Source organism: Phalacrocorax carbo, assembly GCF_963921805.1.
Source record: "Phalacrocorax carbo chromosome W unlocalized genomic scaffold, bPhaCar2.1 SUPER_W_unloc_3, whole genome shotgun sequence".
NCBI lineage: Eukaryota > Metazoa > Chordata > Aves > Suliformes > Phalacrocoracidae > Phalacrocorax > Phalacrocorax carbo.
The window spans coordinates 1322591-1339930 of NW_026990254.1; the positions used below are offsets into that span (position 1 = coordinate 1322591).

The 17340-nt window shown below is 45.5% G+C and overlaps 1 protein-coding gene across 1 annotated transcript in view; it reads right to left on the reverse strand.

Annotated features, from left to right (window-relative positions):
• The window catches only part of LOC135310869 (junction-mediating and -regulatory protein-like), a 132395-nt gene that overhangs the window by 15644 nt on the left and 99411 nt on the right, over positions 1-17340 (reverse strand). Inside the window, exon 7 of the mRNA XM_064439940.1 lies at positions 365-451. Coding sequence (XP_064296010.1) covers positions 365-451 — 87 coding nt within the window. The remainder of the gene's footprint in view (positions 1-364; positions 452-17340) is intronic.

Genomic DNA, 17340 nt, shown 5'->3' on the forward strand with positions numbered 1-17340 from the left:
ATAAATGTGCATGGTTTCTTTACTCATTTCAGCATATTTGACACTGTACTCAGAGATGTCTGGAATCGTCTATGTGCACATGATAATAAACTGCATGCAGCCTAACCCTAGCAATAATCGCTTAGACTGTGAACCTAGTATTAATGAACTGTTTTATTTGCTTGGGTTTAATGTCATCCTAACACAGCTATATACTCCCCCTTACCAGCATAATATGATACAGAAATCCATGGTCCAAAGGTCAAGGATGCACACCATCTTTTTAAAACAGCTCTCACTCCAAATGTTCTACTAATTAATGTATAATGAGGAATGCAAGCTATTAACTAAAGGCTAAACTCAACAGCAGGAAACTCAAACTTACTAGCTGAACAGTATGGTGCATTTTGTATTCCTCCTCACTCTGGTGATGTTGCTGGATCTTTTCATTATGCTTTGCAATACAGATCTCCTGTAGAGACATAAAATGTTATCTATAAAATATAAATTTCAAATATCAATTTACAGTGTATGATGTCACATTTAGCAAACAGCACTAAGAGTAAAATAAAAATTACAAAGCCCATCTCAGACAAGCTAATTTAACTTACAGGAAAACCATAAAATGGAAACAAAACCAAGACAAACAAACCCAAACCTATTACTTTTAACTGGCAAAAGAATATACACAAGTAACAGCTGCTTGAACAGTTTATTCTACAATACCAGTACAAAAGTGGCAAGAAATACCAATTTGTCAAATACTTCAGAAAACTGTTGTGCAACTCCATGTATTTGTATACATGGATAATAACTAACTCTCAAATATACTATGTATTTCTGTTTAAGTGACTAGGCAGCTTCCCATTTACAAGTGTCAGTTCATCTTTTGCATGTACAATTTTCAAGCACAAACATTAATAAAATTGTTAAAATTTTATGCATGCACAAGCAGGTTCACTTATTATACCAAGGTCATGTCTGTAATGTCTGGTTTTAAAACAAGCATGTATTACATTGCCTGCAAATAAGAACAGGTTAAAAAGAAAACAGGACATGTTACAAGGCATGACAGGAAGAAGAGTGACACTCAAAGTTAAGATAGGTTCTATAAAAAAGAACTGAATTAAGTATCAGTTGCAAAGAAAAGGCATATGCAGGAATTTATAGTAGCAAAGAGACAGACAAGCTCATAGGACTGAGGGCCAAGAAATCAGACAGTATGGGCAATGAAATTAAGCCCGGTACAAGCACCAGACAGAACTAGAACAAGGTCAGATGTGCAGTTAGAAACAGGACTCATGGCTGTGTAAGAGAGGGCAATGTTAGGAAACAGTTTGAAGCATGACTACAGCTAGAAAACCAAAATGATGGGCTTTCCCAGCATCAGTCAGCTTGATTTACTGGGTAGAGCCAGACAGGAGCTTTGCTGTTGCAAGCATTGCTTGGAGCAGCTGATGGAGTATCAACCATCAAGCAAGATACTACAGTAGTGGCAGAAAGACACAAAAACCAAGGAGGGGAGGGAACTGGGAACTGCAGAAAAAGCTACGTTCTCTTAAAAGCTATGGATGTACTGTGATCAGGGTTCCTGTAAAGAAAAAAAATACCATGCTGTCTGGAATGTTTCTAAAGAGTAAGACCATCAATTTTGCTACTGTATACAGGTAATGCTCCAACAAGACCACAAGTTTCTGTAGAAACTGTCCCAGCTTCATCAGAAGGGAGTGTGTGTATATCTATATATATATATAAACTCTGCTGGGTTGAGAAGGTCAAAGAAAGCGTACCTCCCCCAATGAGAAAGACTGGCAAATTGGTAACAGTGGATGAGGAGAAGGCTGAGGTACTCAACAACTTCTTTGCCTCAGTCTTCACTGGCAATCTCTCTTCCTACACCTCTCAAGTGGATGGACCTCAAGGCAGGGACTGGGGGAGCAAAGTCCCTCCCACTGTAAGAGAAGATCAGGGTTGTGACCACCTGAGGAACCTTCACATACACAAGTCTATGGGACCTGATGAGTCCTGAGGAGCTGGCTGATGCAGTTACCAAGCCACTCTCCACGATATTTGAAAAGTTCTGGAAGTAAGACAAAGTCCTGGGGACTGGAAGAAGGGAAACATTGTGCCCATTTTTAAGAAGGGTAGAAAGGAGGACCCTCAGAACTACCGTCCTGTCAGCCTCACCTCTGTGCCTGGGAAGATCATGGAACAGATCCTCCTAGAAGCTATGCTAAGGCACATGGAGGACAGGGAGGGGATTCAAGGCAGCCAGCATGGCTTCACCAAGGGCAAGTCCTGCCTGACCAACCTAGTGGCCTTCTATGGTGAAATGACTACATCAGTGGATGTGGGAAGAGCTACAGATGTGATCTATCTAGACTTCTGTAAGGCCTTTGACACAGTCCCCCACAACACCCTTCTCTCTAAATTGAAGAGATTTGATAGGTGAACTGTTCTTGGCTGGATGGTCACATCCAGAGAGTAGTGGTTAATGGCTCGATGTCCAGATGGAGATCAGTGACCAGTGGTGTCCCTCAGGGGTCTGTATTGGGACCAGTACTGTTGAATATCTTCATCAGTGACATAGACTGTGGGATCAAGTGCACCCTCAGCACATTTGCAGATGACACCAAGCTGAGTGGTGCAGTTGACACTCCAGAAGGATGGGATGCCATCCAGAGGGACCTGGACAAGCTTGAAAAGTGGGCCCATGTGAACCTCATGAGGTTCAACAAGGCCAAGTGCAAGGTCCTGCGCCTGGGTCAGGGCAACCCCTGATATCAATATAGGCTGGGGGATGAAGGGATTGAGAGAAGCCCTGCAGAGAAGGACTTGGGGGTACTGGGGGATGAAAAGCTGGACGTGAGCCAACAATGTGCACTTGCAGCCCACAAAGCCAACCATATCCTGGGCTGCATCAAAAGAAGCATGGCCAGCAAGTTGAGGGAGGTGATTCTCCCCCTCTACTCCACTCTGGTGAGACCCAAACTGGAGAACTGCATCCAGCTCTGGAGCCCTCAGCACAGGAAAGACATGGATCTGTTGGAGCAGGTCAGGAGGAAGGCCACAAAAATGGTCTGAGGGCTGGAACACCTCTCCTATGAAGAAAGGCTGAGAGAGTTGGGCTCCAGGGAGACCTTATTGCAGCCTTTCTATACTTAAAGAGGGCTTACAAGAAAGGTGAGGACCAACTTTTTAACAGTGCCTTTTGCGATATGACAAGGGGTGATGGTTTTAAACTAAAGAAGCATAGATTTAGAGTAGAAATGTTTTACGATGAGGGTGGTGAAACACTGGAACAGGTTGCCCAGAGAGGTGGTAGATGCCCCACATCCCTGGAAACATTACGTGTCAGGCTGGATGGGGCTCTGAGCAACCTGATCTAGTTGAAGATGTCCCTGCTCACTGCAGGGGAGTTAGAACTAGATGACCTTTAAGGTCCCTTCCAACCCAAACTATTCTATTCAATGATTTTATGTTTGTTTGTGGGGTTTTTTTCTTGATGAAAAGAGTTTAATATAGCTGGAAAAGTTAATCCATTTAATTTGCAACTGAAAAATTACAAACTACTTAATTTCTACGTCTTGAAGACAGCAATAATTTTTGAACATTATTAGAGAATCTGAAAGGCTTATTGTAATACTACTACTGATTTACCTTTGTAGTTTATTCTCTATTTACATGTTAAGTTAGATTAAAAGAATGTTTAAGGTAACAAGAAAAACCATATGTTAGGTTTGGTTTTGTGGGTTTTTTTATTTGTTTTTGGTATTACTTGGGGGACACACTCTTCTGAAACATTTTCTCTTTAGCATCAATATTTGAATCCTTCTGATTAAGAGCAATAATGAAGGATATTTTAAGCATGTAAAGAAAGAGGGTAAACCAGACCAAAACATATTTGGTGCTGACTTTCATAGAATCATTTAGGTTGGAAAAGACCTTTAAGACCATTGAGTCCAACCATAAACCTAACACTGCCAAGTCCACCACTAAACCATCTCCCTAAGCACCACATCTACACGTCTTTTAAATACCTCCAGGGATGGTGACTCAACCGCTTCCCTGGGCAGCCTGTTCCAATGTTTGATAATCCTTTTGGTGAAGAAATTTTTCCTAATAGCCAGTCTCAACCTCCCCTGGTGCAGCTTGAGGCCATTTCCGCTCATCCTATCTCTTGTTACTAGGGAGAAGAGACCAACACCCACCTCACTGCAACCTCCTTTCAGGTAGTTGTAGAGAGCCATAAAGTCTCCCCTCAGCCTCCTCCAGGCTAAACAGCCCCAGTTCCCTCAGCTGCTCCTCATAGGACTTGTTCTCTAGACCTTTCACCAGCTTCGTTGCTCTTCTTTGGACACGCTCCAGCAACTCTATGTCCTTCTTGTACTGAGGGGCCCAAAACTGAACACAGTATTTGAGGTGCAGCCTCACCAGTACTGAGTACAGGGGGATGATCACTTCCCTAGTCCTGCTGGCCACACTATTCCTGATACAATACCTCTTTGCACTAATGAAGAAACAACCTACTTTAATGTAATTAAGTCTCTATAACTTGAAATAATAAAAAAGACTAGGAGGGGCTGAAAACATGTTGTGGCACATCTGAATTTTCTTAACTAATTACAGAAATGGTTAAAAAAAAAGGTTGCAATTTCATAGGGACAAATATGAGGTTCTACCTGTAGACAAGATTAAGTGACTGCAAACAAAGGATGAAGAAAAAATAGCTAGGTAGCAACATTAAAAAAAATTATTTGGATGATTATGGCAGATGACAAGCTGAACATAAACCAACAATCTCATATTCTGGCAAAAAAAGAAATCATAATTGGGTGTATGAGCAGAAACACAGCCTGCCACACATGTGAATTAATCCTTCCTTCTCAGCACTGGGAAAGCAGGAGTATTATGTCCAGTCAGAGACACAGTTCAAGAAAGATGTTGACCAACTGTATAGAATTCAGACAACATCAAGAAGTAATGTTCATTTATCTTTTAATCTCCTGACTGATTTCTGTAGTATCAAATTGTACTTCTATTGAAAGGACAGAAAGGAAGAGCTGAGCTTCAACCCTCATCTGAGATGAGGGCTGAGATGAGTTTCAACCCTCATCACTGGATACACTACCATGTTTAAGACTAGTTATGTGAAGTATATGTACAAGAGATCTGTATTAGTATTATATTTAATTCCAGTGAGTCTTGCTTTCAGATTGAAAAGCATCTCAAGTAAAATCTTAGCTTCTCATTTAGTAAGCTCAGTATGTGCAGAGACCATATTTTATTATAAGCATTCTATGTAGTTATGACCTTATATTATAATAATAACAATAATAAAGCACACCAAGTAACCCTACATCAGCTGTCACTGCAACTAATTAACACCTGTTCTGGTATGGGCTATGCTTTAAACTGTGGGCTTGAAAAGTAGTAAAGGTGTCCTATTAAATGGACACAACATGTGAGGAAGCTTCCTAGATCAAAGCATGTGTTATGAACATGCCCGCAAAAGTTTCACCCACCAGTTGCTTCTCCCAGTCTGCTCATGATAAGGAATACTCTTCCTGGATGTAAAATAATTTGATTACTTCATAATAATTTTTTTCAAAGATATTTTTCTAGATGCCTTCCACATAATTTATTTTAACCTTGTGTCATGATTTTAGCTGGGACAGAGTTAATTTTGTTCACTGTAGTTGGTATAGTGCTGTGTTTTCGACTTACTATGAGAATAATATTGCTAACACGCTGTCGTGGTTCAGCCTCAGTTGCCAACTAAACACCACGCAGCCGCTCGCTCAATCCCCTCACCCCTGTGGGACGGGGGAGAGAATCGGAAGAGCAAAATAACTTGTGGGTTGAGATAAGCACATTTTAATAAATACAATAAAAATAATAATTATAATAATAAAGATTAGGATAATAATAACAATAAAAATATAATAAAATGGAAAGGGGTGGGGAAGGAAAAAAAAATCAGAAAACAAACGATACAACCGCTCACCACCCGCTGACTGATGCTGTCCATCCCTGAGCCGCGATTGCTTCCTTCCCCCCCCCGGCCAGCTCCTCCCAGTTAACATACTGGGCATGATGTTACATGATGTGGAATATCCCTTTGGTCAGTTTGAATCTGCTCTCTTGGCTGTGCCCCGTCCCCTCCCAGCTTCTTGTGCACCCGGCAGAGCATGGGAAGCTAGAAATGTCCTTGACTAGTACAAGCACTACCCAGCAACAACTAAAACATCTGTGTGTTAGCTCAACATTGTTTTCATACTAAGTCCAAAGCACAGCACTATGCAAGCTGCAGTGAAGAAAATTAACTCTGTCCCAGCTGAAACCATGACACACACTGATGTTTTAGTTGCTAAGTAGTGCTTATACTAGTCAAGGACTTTTCCAGCCTCCCATGCTCTGCCAGATGCAGAAGAAGCCAGGAGGGTATGGGGCACAGCCAAGACAGCTGATCCAAACTGGCCAAAGTTATATTCCATATCATATGACGTCATGCCCAGTATATTAACTGGGGGGAGCTGGCCAGGGGAAGCAGCGATTGTGGCTCGGGGACAAGTGGTGTCGGTCAGCAGGTGGTGAGCAGGTGCATCACTTGTTTGCTTTTTTCCCTCCTCCCAAGGTTTCACCTCTTTCTCTCTCAATTTTTCTTTTAATTATATTATTATTCTTGTTATTATTATTAATATTACTGTTTTATTTTAATTATTAAACTGTTCTTATTTCAACCCACGAATTTTCTTACTTTGGCCCTTCCAATTCTCTCCCCGATCCCACAGGGGTGGGGGGAGTGAGCGAGCGGCTGTGTGGTATTTAGTTGCTGACTGGGGCTAAACCACGACAGTCCTTTTCTGGCACCCACCGTGGGGCACAAAGGGTTTGAGATAATAACAGTTGCTGGTCACAGCATTGATTCACAGAATCACAGAATCCCAGGTTGGAAGGGACCTCAGGGATCATCTAGTCCAACCTTTCTAGGAAGAGCACAGTCTAGACAAGATGGCCCAGAACCCTGTCCAGACGACTCTTGGAAGTGTCCAATGTGGCTGAGTCAACCATTTCCCTGGGGAGATTATTCCAATGGTGACTATCCTCACTGTGAAAAATTTCCTTCTCATGTCCAATCAGAATCTCCCCAAGAGCAACTTGTGTCCATTCCCCCTTGTCCTCTCCATGGGACTCCGTGTAAAAAGGGAGTCTCCATCTTCTTTGTAGCTACCCCTTAAGTACTGGTACATGGTGATGAGATCCCCTCTAAGCCTCCTTTTCTCAAGGCTGAACAAACCCAGTTCTCCCAGCCTATCCTCGTATGGCAGGCTTCCCAGTCCTTTGATCATCTTGGTGGCCCTTCTCTGGACCCCTTCCAGCCTGTCCACATTCTTTTTGTATACAGGGACAAGAACTGTACACAGTACTCCAGGTGTGGCCTGACAAGTGCTGAGCAGAGCGGGATAATGACTTCTTTCTCTCTGCTGGTGATGCCCTTTTTGATGCAACCCAGCATCCTGTTGGCCTTCTTGGCTGCAGCAGCACCCTGTTTGCTCATATTGAGCTTCATCTGTTCTCAATATTAGTTTATCAGATAGATACTATGCTGATTTTGAAGTACATGTTAAAGATTTGTGTTGGGTTTTGTAGTTTCCTGTGCTCTGTAGTGATTAGAGATGTTTTGCATGGGAGATTTGTTATTAAAACACTGGCCTTGAGCTTTGCTGGTTATTTGGGTCTTGCATGGAAGCCATTTTGTCTAAGGTTAATAAGCAATTTAAGAATATCATCCAGAGATCTGCCCCAAGGCTCCATAGCTATGGGTGGCAGGGTATGTGGGATAGTATGGGCAAATGCCTAAGACGGTGGGCACCCCCGGTGTTGTGGGACTTCACCCTGGAACAAGTGCAGAATCCTGAAAGATTAGTAGAATATTTGGAGGAAGTATGTTGTCACCCAGGCAATTCCAGGGAGATACAAATCACTGCAATGTGCTGGGGCCTGGCCCATGCCTATTGAGCCCTGTTTAACACTATTCAGTACCCTCAAGGGGAAGGGAAGGCCTCTGGATCTAAAAAGACAAAGAAAAGGAAAGCGACAAGCACTACGGCCACTCCAACCCCCAAAACAGATCCTGCAGCCACTCAAACCCCAACAACAGGCACTGCAGCTGAATCAGAGAATCAACCCGTGCCAGTATCAGTCGTCCCTGAAGTACATCAAAACAGCCAGCAGGTGGATCAGGCTGCCAAGACTGAAGTGGCTGAGGTGGATCTAGACTGGCAACATAAGGGTGAATTATTTCTAGCTCGGTGGGCCCATGACACCTCAGGCCATCAAGGGAGAGGTGCAACATACAGGTGGGCTCGTGATCGAGGGGTGGACTTGACCATGGATGCTATTGCGCAGGTTATCCACGAATGTGAAATGTGCGCTGCAATCAAGCAAGCCAAGCGGGTAAAGCCTCTGTGGTATGGGGGACGATGGCTGAAGGATAAATATGGGGAGGCCTGGCAAATTGACTATATCACACTCCCACAAACCTGCCAAGGCAAGTGCCATGTGCTCACAATGGTGGAAGCAACCACCGGCTGGCTGGAAACATATCCCGTACCCCGTGCCGCTGCCTGGAACACTATTCTGGGCCTTGAAAAACAAGTCCTGTGGCGACATGGCACCCCAGAGAGAACTGAGTCTGGCAATGGGACTAATTTCTGAAAGAACCTCATAGACACCTGGGCCAAAGAGCACGGCATTGAGTGGGTGTATCACATCCCCTATCATGCACCAGCCTCTGGGAAAATCGAAAGATACAATGGAATATTAAAGACTAAATTGAGAGCAATGGGTGGTGGGACAATTAAACACTGGGATACACATTCAGCAAAGGCCACCTGGTTACTCAACACAAGGGGATCTGCCAATCGAGCTGGCCCTGCCCAATCAGAATCCTTACGTACTGTGGAAGGGGATTGAGTCCCTGTAGTGCACATAAAAAATATGCTGGGCAAAACAGTCTGGGTTCTTCCTGCCTCAGGCAAAGGCAAACCCATTCGTGGGATTGCGTTTGCTCGAGGACCTGGGTGCACTTGGTGGGTGATGCAGGAGGATGGAGGAGTCTGGTATGTGCCTCAAGGGGATTTGATTTTGGGTGAAAACAGCCAATGAACTGTATGGTATGCTGTTAATTGCTATATAATTGTCGTGGTTTAGCTGGCAAGTCAACCCCACACAGTTACTTGCTCGCTCCCCCACCGGTGGGATGGGGGGGAAGAATCAGAAGGGTAATGCTTGTGGGTTGAGATAAGAATAGTTTAATAATTCAAATTAAAAAACCAACAACAAACATGCAACGGAAAGGAAAATAATGAGATGCACGAAACCCCGGGGTGGGGGGTGGGCGGAGTGGGATGAACCACTGAAACAAACTGCACACAACACAGCTGCTCACCACCCGCTGACCCAACGGCCACACCTCCCCGCGCTGCAACTGCCCCCCTTAATATACTAGTCATGGTGTCACATGGTATAGAATTAACATCCCATTGGCCAGTCGGGGTCAGCTGCCCCAGCCGTGGCCCCGCCTCTCCCAGCCTCCTGCCGACGCGGCAGAGCGCAGGAATATGGAAAGGTCCACGACCACCACAGGCACTGCAGTGAAGAGAATTAACCCCTTCTGAGCCAAAACCAGCACAATAATGTATGTCATCTCATCTGTGGTTGCTATATATCATATCAATGGTATCATAGTAGTAATCTCCCAAATTAATGAAAAATGGACTTTGATTGAATCAAGGAAAGTGCAGTGGTGATAGAACAAAGCCTGAGGTCAGTATGCAACAACAGCACACACACTCTCTCTCCTGCCTTGAAAAACTGTTACAATAGTTGGAGCCCAAAATCATGGACTAAATGAACATTTGCTGGACATTTGTGCATATCTTACAGACATTTTACAGGGGTGGTCCATAGTCTAAGGGGATGATAAATGATATCTGTGTATTTTATTAAAGGTTGGGAAGGCGGGGTGCTGGTCGTATTGGATAGTATGGGACCTGAGCATGATGGAAATGGTATGGAAGAAGGGGTGGATACTGTAATGGTTTTTGCTGGGATAGAGTTAAATTTCTTCACTGTAGCTAGTATAGTGCTGTGTTTTGGACTTAGTATGAAAATAATGTTGATAACACATTGATGTTTTAGTTGTTTCTAATTAGCGCTTATACTAGTCAAGTACTTTTCCAGCTTCCCATGCTCTGCCGTGTGCACAAGAAGCTGGGAGGGGAGGGGACACAGCCAAGAGAGCTGATCCAAACTGACCAAAGGGATATTCCTTATCATATGACGTCATGCCCAGTATATTAACTTGGGGAAGCAGCAATTGCGGCTTGGGGACCAGCGGCATCGGTCGGCAGGTGGTGAGTGGTTGTATCACTTGTTGTTTGGTTTTCTCCCTCCTCCAGAAGTTTCACCTCCCTCCCTACCTCTCTCTCTCGTTATTTTCCTTTTCATATTATTATTATTATTATTAGTGTTATTACAGTTTAATTTTAATTATTAAATTGTTCTTATTGTTCTTATCTCAATCCACGAGTTTTCTTACTTTGGCCCTTCTGATTCTCACCCCATCCCACAGGGGTTGGGGGAGTGAGCGAGCGGCTGTGTGGTGCTTAGTTGCTGACTGGGCCGAAACCACTACACCTTGACTCTTTGCTATAAATTTAGCTCCCTAATAAAACAGCTGTTTGTTTTATACGATAACCTAATTAATACTATTGTGCAGCCAGCTGGGAGTAGACCTGGATAACAATAGAGAGATATCGTGCATGAAAAATCTGTAACTAGCTTTCAAGAAATAAGAAAATTCAAGTATTGAGACTGCTATTATAATCTTATTTTTGAATAACTAAGTCATCAACACAAAGGAACATCAGGAAATGATTGCTTAACAAATGTAAATAGGTTTGTATAAAAAAATTATGAGAATCAACAGTTTATAATCATGTTAGTACAGTGAAAGAACAACAATCTCAGTAAAACCATACATTTAAAAAACTCTGGCTCAGTAATTCAGAATCACAACTGAAAGAGGTTTCTAACAAACCTTTAGCAAAAGTTTCTAAATAAAGGTTTGGTACAATTATTGGATGACATTATTAAAAATAAAAGCATCAACTGTAAAAACAGAGAAAGAATTTAAAAAAAGAAAAATAGAGACTATAGTCACAGAAGATTATATTTATATTACATAAAATCTTATTCTACACACAGTAATTGATTCCCTTTCACTGCACTATCACCTCAACAGACAAGATTTTTCAAATACCTGGATGATGAAACTACCTCCTCCAAAAAATAAAAACCAACAATAAAGAATTTTTTGCTATTGTTTCCTTAATCATAATATCTGCTGCTAGAAAGGAGGCATTCTCCTTAAGGGAGTCTTCAGTTGTGAGGAAGAGGAATAGTGGTGGTGTCAGGAATACAATCTGAAAATCATTAAGCAGAATCTCATCTCAGTTCAGCGATAAATGTTTCTTAAGCCAGAAGCTTCCAGCCAGTTCCAGACAGCTCCAAGATGGACCCCACCACTAGCCAAAGCAGAGACCATCAGCAACGGTGGTAATGCCTCTGTGATAATATATTTAGAGAAGGGGAAAAAGCTGTTGTACAACAGCAGCTGGAAGAGAGAGGAGTGAGAATATGTGAGAGGAACAATTCTGCAGAGACCAATGTAAGTGAAGGAGGGAGAGGAGGTGCTCCAGGCACCAGAGCAGAGATTCCCCTGCAGCCCATGGTGAAGACCATGGTGAGGCAGGCTGTCCCCCTGCAGCCCATGGAGGACCCCATGTGGGAGCAGGTGGATGTGCCTGAAGGAGGCTGTGACCCCATGGGAAGCCCGTGATGGAGCAGGCTCTTGGCAGGACCTGGGACCCCATGGAGAGAGGAGTCCACACTGGAACAGGTTTTCTGGCAGGACTTGTGACCCCATGGGGGACCCATGCTGGAGCAGTTTGTGAAGAACTGCAGCCTGTGGGAAGGACCCACACTGGAGCAGTTTGTGGAGGACTGTCTCCCGTGGGAAGGACCCCATGCTGGAGCAGGGGAAGAGCATGAGGAGGAAGGAGCAGCAGAGACAACACGTGATGAACTGACCACAACCCCCATTCCCTGTGCCCCTGCACTGCTCGGGTGGGGGGGAGGTAGAGAATTTGGGAGTAAAGTTGAGTCAGGGAAGAAGGGAGGGGTGGGGAGAATGTGTTTTAAGATTTGGTTTTATTTCTCATTATCCTACTCTGATTTGATTGGTAATAAATTAAACTGATTTCTCCAAGTTTTGCCTGTGATGGCAATTGCTGAGTGATCTCCCTGTCCTTATCTTGACCCACGAGCCTTTTGTCACATTTTTCTCCCCGTCCAGTTGAGGAGGAGGAGTGATAGATGGGCTTGGTGGGCACCTGGTATCCAGCCAAGGTTAACCCACCACATAAGTTTAGTAGGGGTCCTCATTATTCAGCAGTATTAAGAGCAGCTACAGTAAATAACTCTAATGTAAATGTCCATCAAAATGGCTACGTTCTTTTCTCCCCAACAAGTGCTGCAAAATGGCACACAACTGATTCAGCTTATTCTTTTTGCTCACATCAGAATCTTTGATTTCCTCCTGCAAGTTTAAATACATGTGTCATGGTTTCAGATGGGATAGAGTTAATTTTCTTCACTCTAGCTGGTATAGTGCTGTGCTTTGAAATTAGCATGGAAAAAAAAACCTGTTGAGATAACACACAGATGTTTAGGCTGTTGCTGGGCAGCGCTTATACTAGTCAAGGACATGTCTAGCCTCCCATGCTCTGCTGGGTGCACAAGAAGCCGGGAGGGGAGGGGGCACAGCTAAGAGAGCGGATTCAAACTGACCAAAGGGATATTCCATATCATGTAACGTCATGCCCAGTATGCTACCTGGGAGGGGCTGGCCGGGGGAGGGAGGGAGGAATCGCGGCTCGGGGACGGGCAGCGTCGGTCAGCGGGTGGTGAGCGGTTGTATCGTTCGTGTTTCTGCGTTTTTTCCCTGTTTTCCCTTTCCTTCCTTTTCCCTTTTATTATATTAACATTACTGTCATTATTATCATAATCATTTATCATCATCATTCTATTGGAGTTATTAAACTGTGCTTATCTCAACCCACAAGTTCTTTTGCTCGTCCGATTCTCTTCCCCATCCCACAGGGGTGGGGGGGGGTGAGTGAGCGAGCGGCTGCGTGGTGTTCAGTTGCCAGCTGAGGCTGAACCACGACAGTCTATTTTTGGCGCCCAACGAGGGGCACAAAGGGTTTGAGATAATAACAGTTGCTGGTCACAGCATTGATTAATCTGCTCGCAGTATTAGTTGGTCCAGTCTTTACCATGCTGATTGTAAAGTACATGTTAAAACTTGCTGTTGGTTTTGTCAGTTGGCTGTGCTCTGCAGTGATTAGAGATATTTTGCCTAGGAGACTTGTTATTAAAACACTGGCCTTGACTGTTATCGGTTATTTAGGTTTTGCATGGAAGCCGTTACTGTACTACAGCTACCACCTCATGGAGGCAATTAGCAATTATACCTCCTCCTCTGAGAGGCTTTTTATGGAGGAAATACAGAATGGCACCGTAGCTACTATCTTATGTAATGTCTCCTCCCTCATTACAACAACTTTTCAGTATCTTGAACATCCTTGTGTAGTTAAGATACATCTGTTGATATTGCTTTGGCAGGTGGTATCAGATCTGTCTAAGGTTAGTAAGCAAGTTAAGAATATAATCCAGAGATCTGTCCCAAGGCTCGATAGCTATGCGTGGCAGGGTATGTGGGAAAGTATGGGCAAATGCCTAAGACGGTGGGCACCCCCTGTGGTGTGGGACTTCACCCCTGAACAAGTGCAGAATCCTGAAAAATTAGTAGAACATTTGGAGGAAGTATGTTGTCACCCTGGCAATTCCAGATAGATACAGATCACTGCCATGTGCTGGGGTCTGGCTTATGCCTATCGAGCCCTATTTAACACTATTCAGTACCCCCAAGGGAAAGAGAAGGGAGCTACTCCAACCCCCGTGACAAGCACTGCGGCCACTCAAACCCCCACGATAGACACTGCAGCTATTCCAACCCCAGCAACAAGCACTGCGGCCACCCAACCCGCTACGACAGATACTGCAGCTACTCCAACCCCGGTGATGAGCACTGTGGCCACCCAACCCGCCGCGACAGAGACTGCAGCTACTCCAACCCCGGTGACGAGCACTGCGGCCACCCAACCCGCCGCGACAGAGACTGCAGCTACTCCAACCCCGGTGACGAGCACGGCGGCCACCCAACCCGCCGCGACAGAGACTGCAGCTACTCCAACCCCAGTGACAAGCACTGCGGCCACCCAACCCGCCGCGACAGATACTGCAGCTGCTCCAACCCCGGTGACAAGCACTGCGGCCACCCAACCCGCCGCGACAGAGACTGCAGCTACTCCAACCCTGGTGATGAGCACGGTGGCCACCCAACCCGCCGTGACAGAGACTGCAGCTACTCCAACCCCGGTGACAAGCACTGCGGCCACCCAACCCGTCGCGACAGACACTGCAGCTGCTCCAACCCCGGTGATGAGCACGGCGGCCACTCAAACCCCCACGACAGGCACTGCAGCTACTCAAACCCCAGTGCCAAGCGTTGCAGCTAAACCAGAGGACCAACCTGTGCCAGTATCAGTTGCCCCTATACGCAAGAAGAAATCATGGAAGAGAAGGTCAACTCGTTTAGAAAGAGATTACGATGAACCAGGGCCATCACGAGAAGAAAAGGAGGAAGAGGAACCATGTGTACAAGAAACGGAAACTACCCGATCTCTATCCTTGAGTGAGTTGCGGGATATACGGAAAGATTTCGGGCGTCATTCGGGTGAGCACGTTATCACCTGGCTGCTCCGATGCTGGGATAATGGGGCCAGTAGTTTGGAATTAGAGGGGAAGGAAGCCAAACAACTGGGATCCCTCTCTAGGGAAGGGGGCACTGATAAAGCAATTGGAAAAGGAACACAAGCCCTCAGCCTCTGGAGGCGGCTCCTGGCCGCGGTGAGAGAGAGGTATCCCTTCAAAGAAGATATTGTATTTCGCCTAGGAAAATGGACGACCATGGAGAAAGGCATTCAGCATCTAAGGGAATTAGCCGTGCTTGAGGTGGTTTATGGTGACCTGGACGATCAACGGTCCTCCAAAGATCCAGATGAAGCTGAGTGCACACGACCCATGTGGCGGAAGTTTGTACGGAGCGCACCATCCTCATATGCAAACTCATTGGCAGTAAAGTCCTGGAAAGATGACGAGACACCAACAGTGGCTGAGTTGATTGATAGACTCCGGGAATATGAAGCGAATCTCTCTTCCTCGCTCGTCTCTGCTGTTGAGAAACTGTCCCGAGAGGTCCAGCAACTCAAAGAAGATAGGTCCTACTCCCCACCAGTACGGACCAGTATGTCAGCCATTAGGAGTAATCGTCCCTTGGCTCAAGAGAAGGGATACACACGACGGGGCACCCTATGGTTTTACCTGCGTGATCACGGAGAGGACATGAAGAAGTGGGATGGAAAACCTACCTCAGCCTTAGAGGCACGGGTACGTGAGCTTCAAGGGAGAACAATTACTCAGGGGAGTTTCTCCAGGAGAGCTGCTGCCCCAGTTTCCCGTAAGCAATTCTCCAGACAGAGGAGCAGAAGTGCTGATGGCCTGACTGATCTTAACAGAGACACCCGTGATTCATATCTACCGGAAGTGAGTGATGAATACTATGATCAGGACTAGGGGGGCCCTGCCTCCAGCCAGGTGGAGGAAAGGGATAACCGGGTTTACTGGACTGTGTGGATCCGATGGCCTGGCACATCTGACCCACAGGAATATAGAGCTTTAGTGGACACCGGCGCACAGTGCACCTTAATGCCATCAAACTATATAGGGGCAGAACCCATCAGCATTGCTGGAGTGACAGGGGGATCGCAAGAGCTAACTGTATTGGAGGACGAAGTGAGCCTCACTGGCAATGAGTGGCAAAAGCACCCCATTGTGACTGGCCCAGAGGCTCCGTGCATCCTTGGCATAGACTATCTCAGGAGAGGGTATTTCAAGGACCCAAAAGGTTACAAGTGGGCTTTTGGTGTAGCCGCCTTGGAGACAGCGGAAATTAAACAGCTGTCTACTTTGCCTGGCCTCTCGAAGGACCCTTCTGTTGTGGGGTTGCTGAAGGTCAAAGAACAACAGGTGCCGATCGCCACCACAACAGTGCACCGACGGCAATATCGCACCAACAGAGACTCTCTGATCCCTATCCACGGGCTCATTCGTCGACTGGAGAGCCAAGGAGTGATCAGTAAAACCCACTCACCCTTTAACAGTCCCATATGGCCAGTCCAGAAGTCTAATGGAGAGTGGAGGCTAACAGTAGACTACCGTGGCCTGAACGAAGTCACTCCACCGTTGAGTGCTGCTGTGCCAGACATGCTAGAACTTCAATACGAACTGGAGTCAAAGGCGGCCAAGTGGTATGCCACAATTGATATCGCTAGTGCATTCTTCTCAATCCCTCTGGCAGCAGAGTGCAGGCCACAGTTTGCTTTCACTTGGAGGGGGGTCCAGTACACCTGGAATCGACTGCCCCAGGGGTGGAAACACAGCCCTACACCATTTGCCATGGACTGATCCATAATGCTTTGGAACAAGGTGGAGCTCCCGAACACCTACAATACATTGATGACATCATTGTGTGGGGCAATACAGCAGAAGAAGTTTTTGAGAAAGGAAAGGAAATAGTTCAAATCCTCCTGAAAGCTGGTTTCGCCATAAAACAAAGTAAAGTTAAGGGACCTGCACGAGAAATCCAGTTCTTGGGAATAAAATGGCAAGATGGTCGTCGTCAGATCCCCATGGATGTGATCAACAAAATAACAGCCATGTCTCCACCAACTAGAAAAAAGGAAACACAAGCTTTCTTGGGCGTTGTGGGTTTTTGGAGAATGCATATTCCACACTACAGTCTGATCGTAAGCCCTCTCTATCAAGTGACCCGGAAAAAGAATGATTTCAAATGGGGCCCTGAACAACAACAAGCCTTTGAACAGATTAAACGAGAAATAGTCCATGCAGTAGCTCTTGGGCCAGTCCAGGCAGGACAAGATATAAAAAATGTGCTCTACACTGCAGCCGGGGAGAATGGCCCTACCTGGAGCCTCTGGCAGAAAGCACATGGGGAGACCCGAGGTCGACCCCTAGGGTTTTGGAGTCGGGGATACAGAGGGTCCGAAGCCCGCTATACTCCAACTGAAAAAGAGATATTGGCAGCAT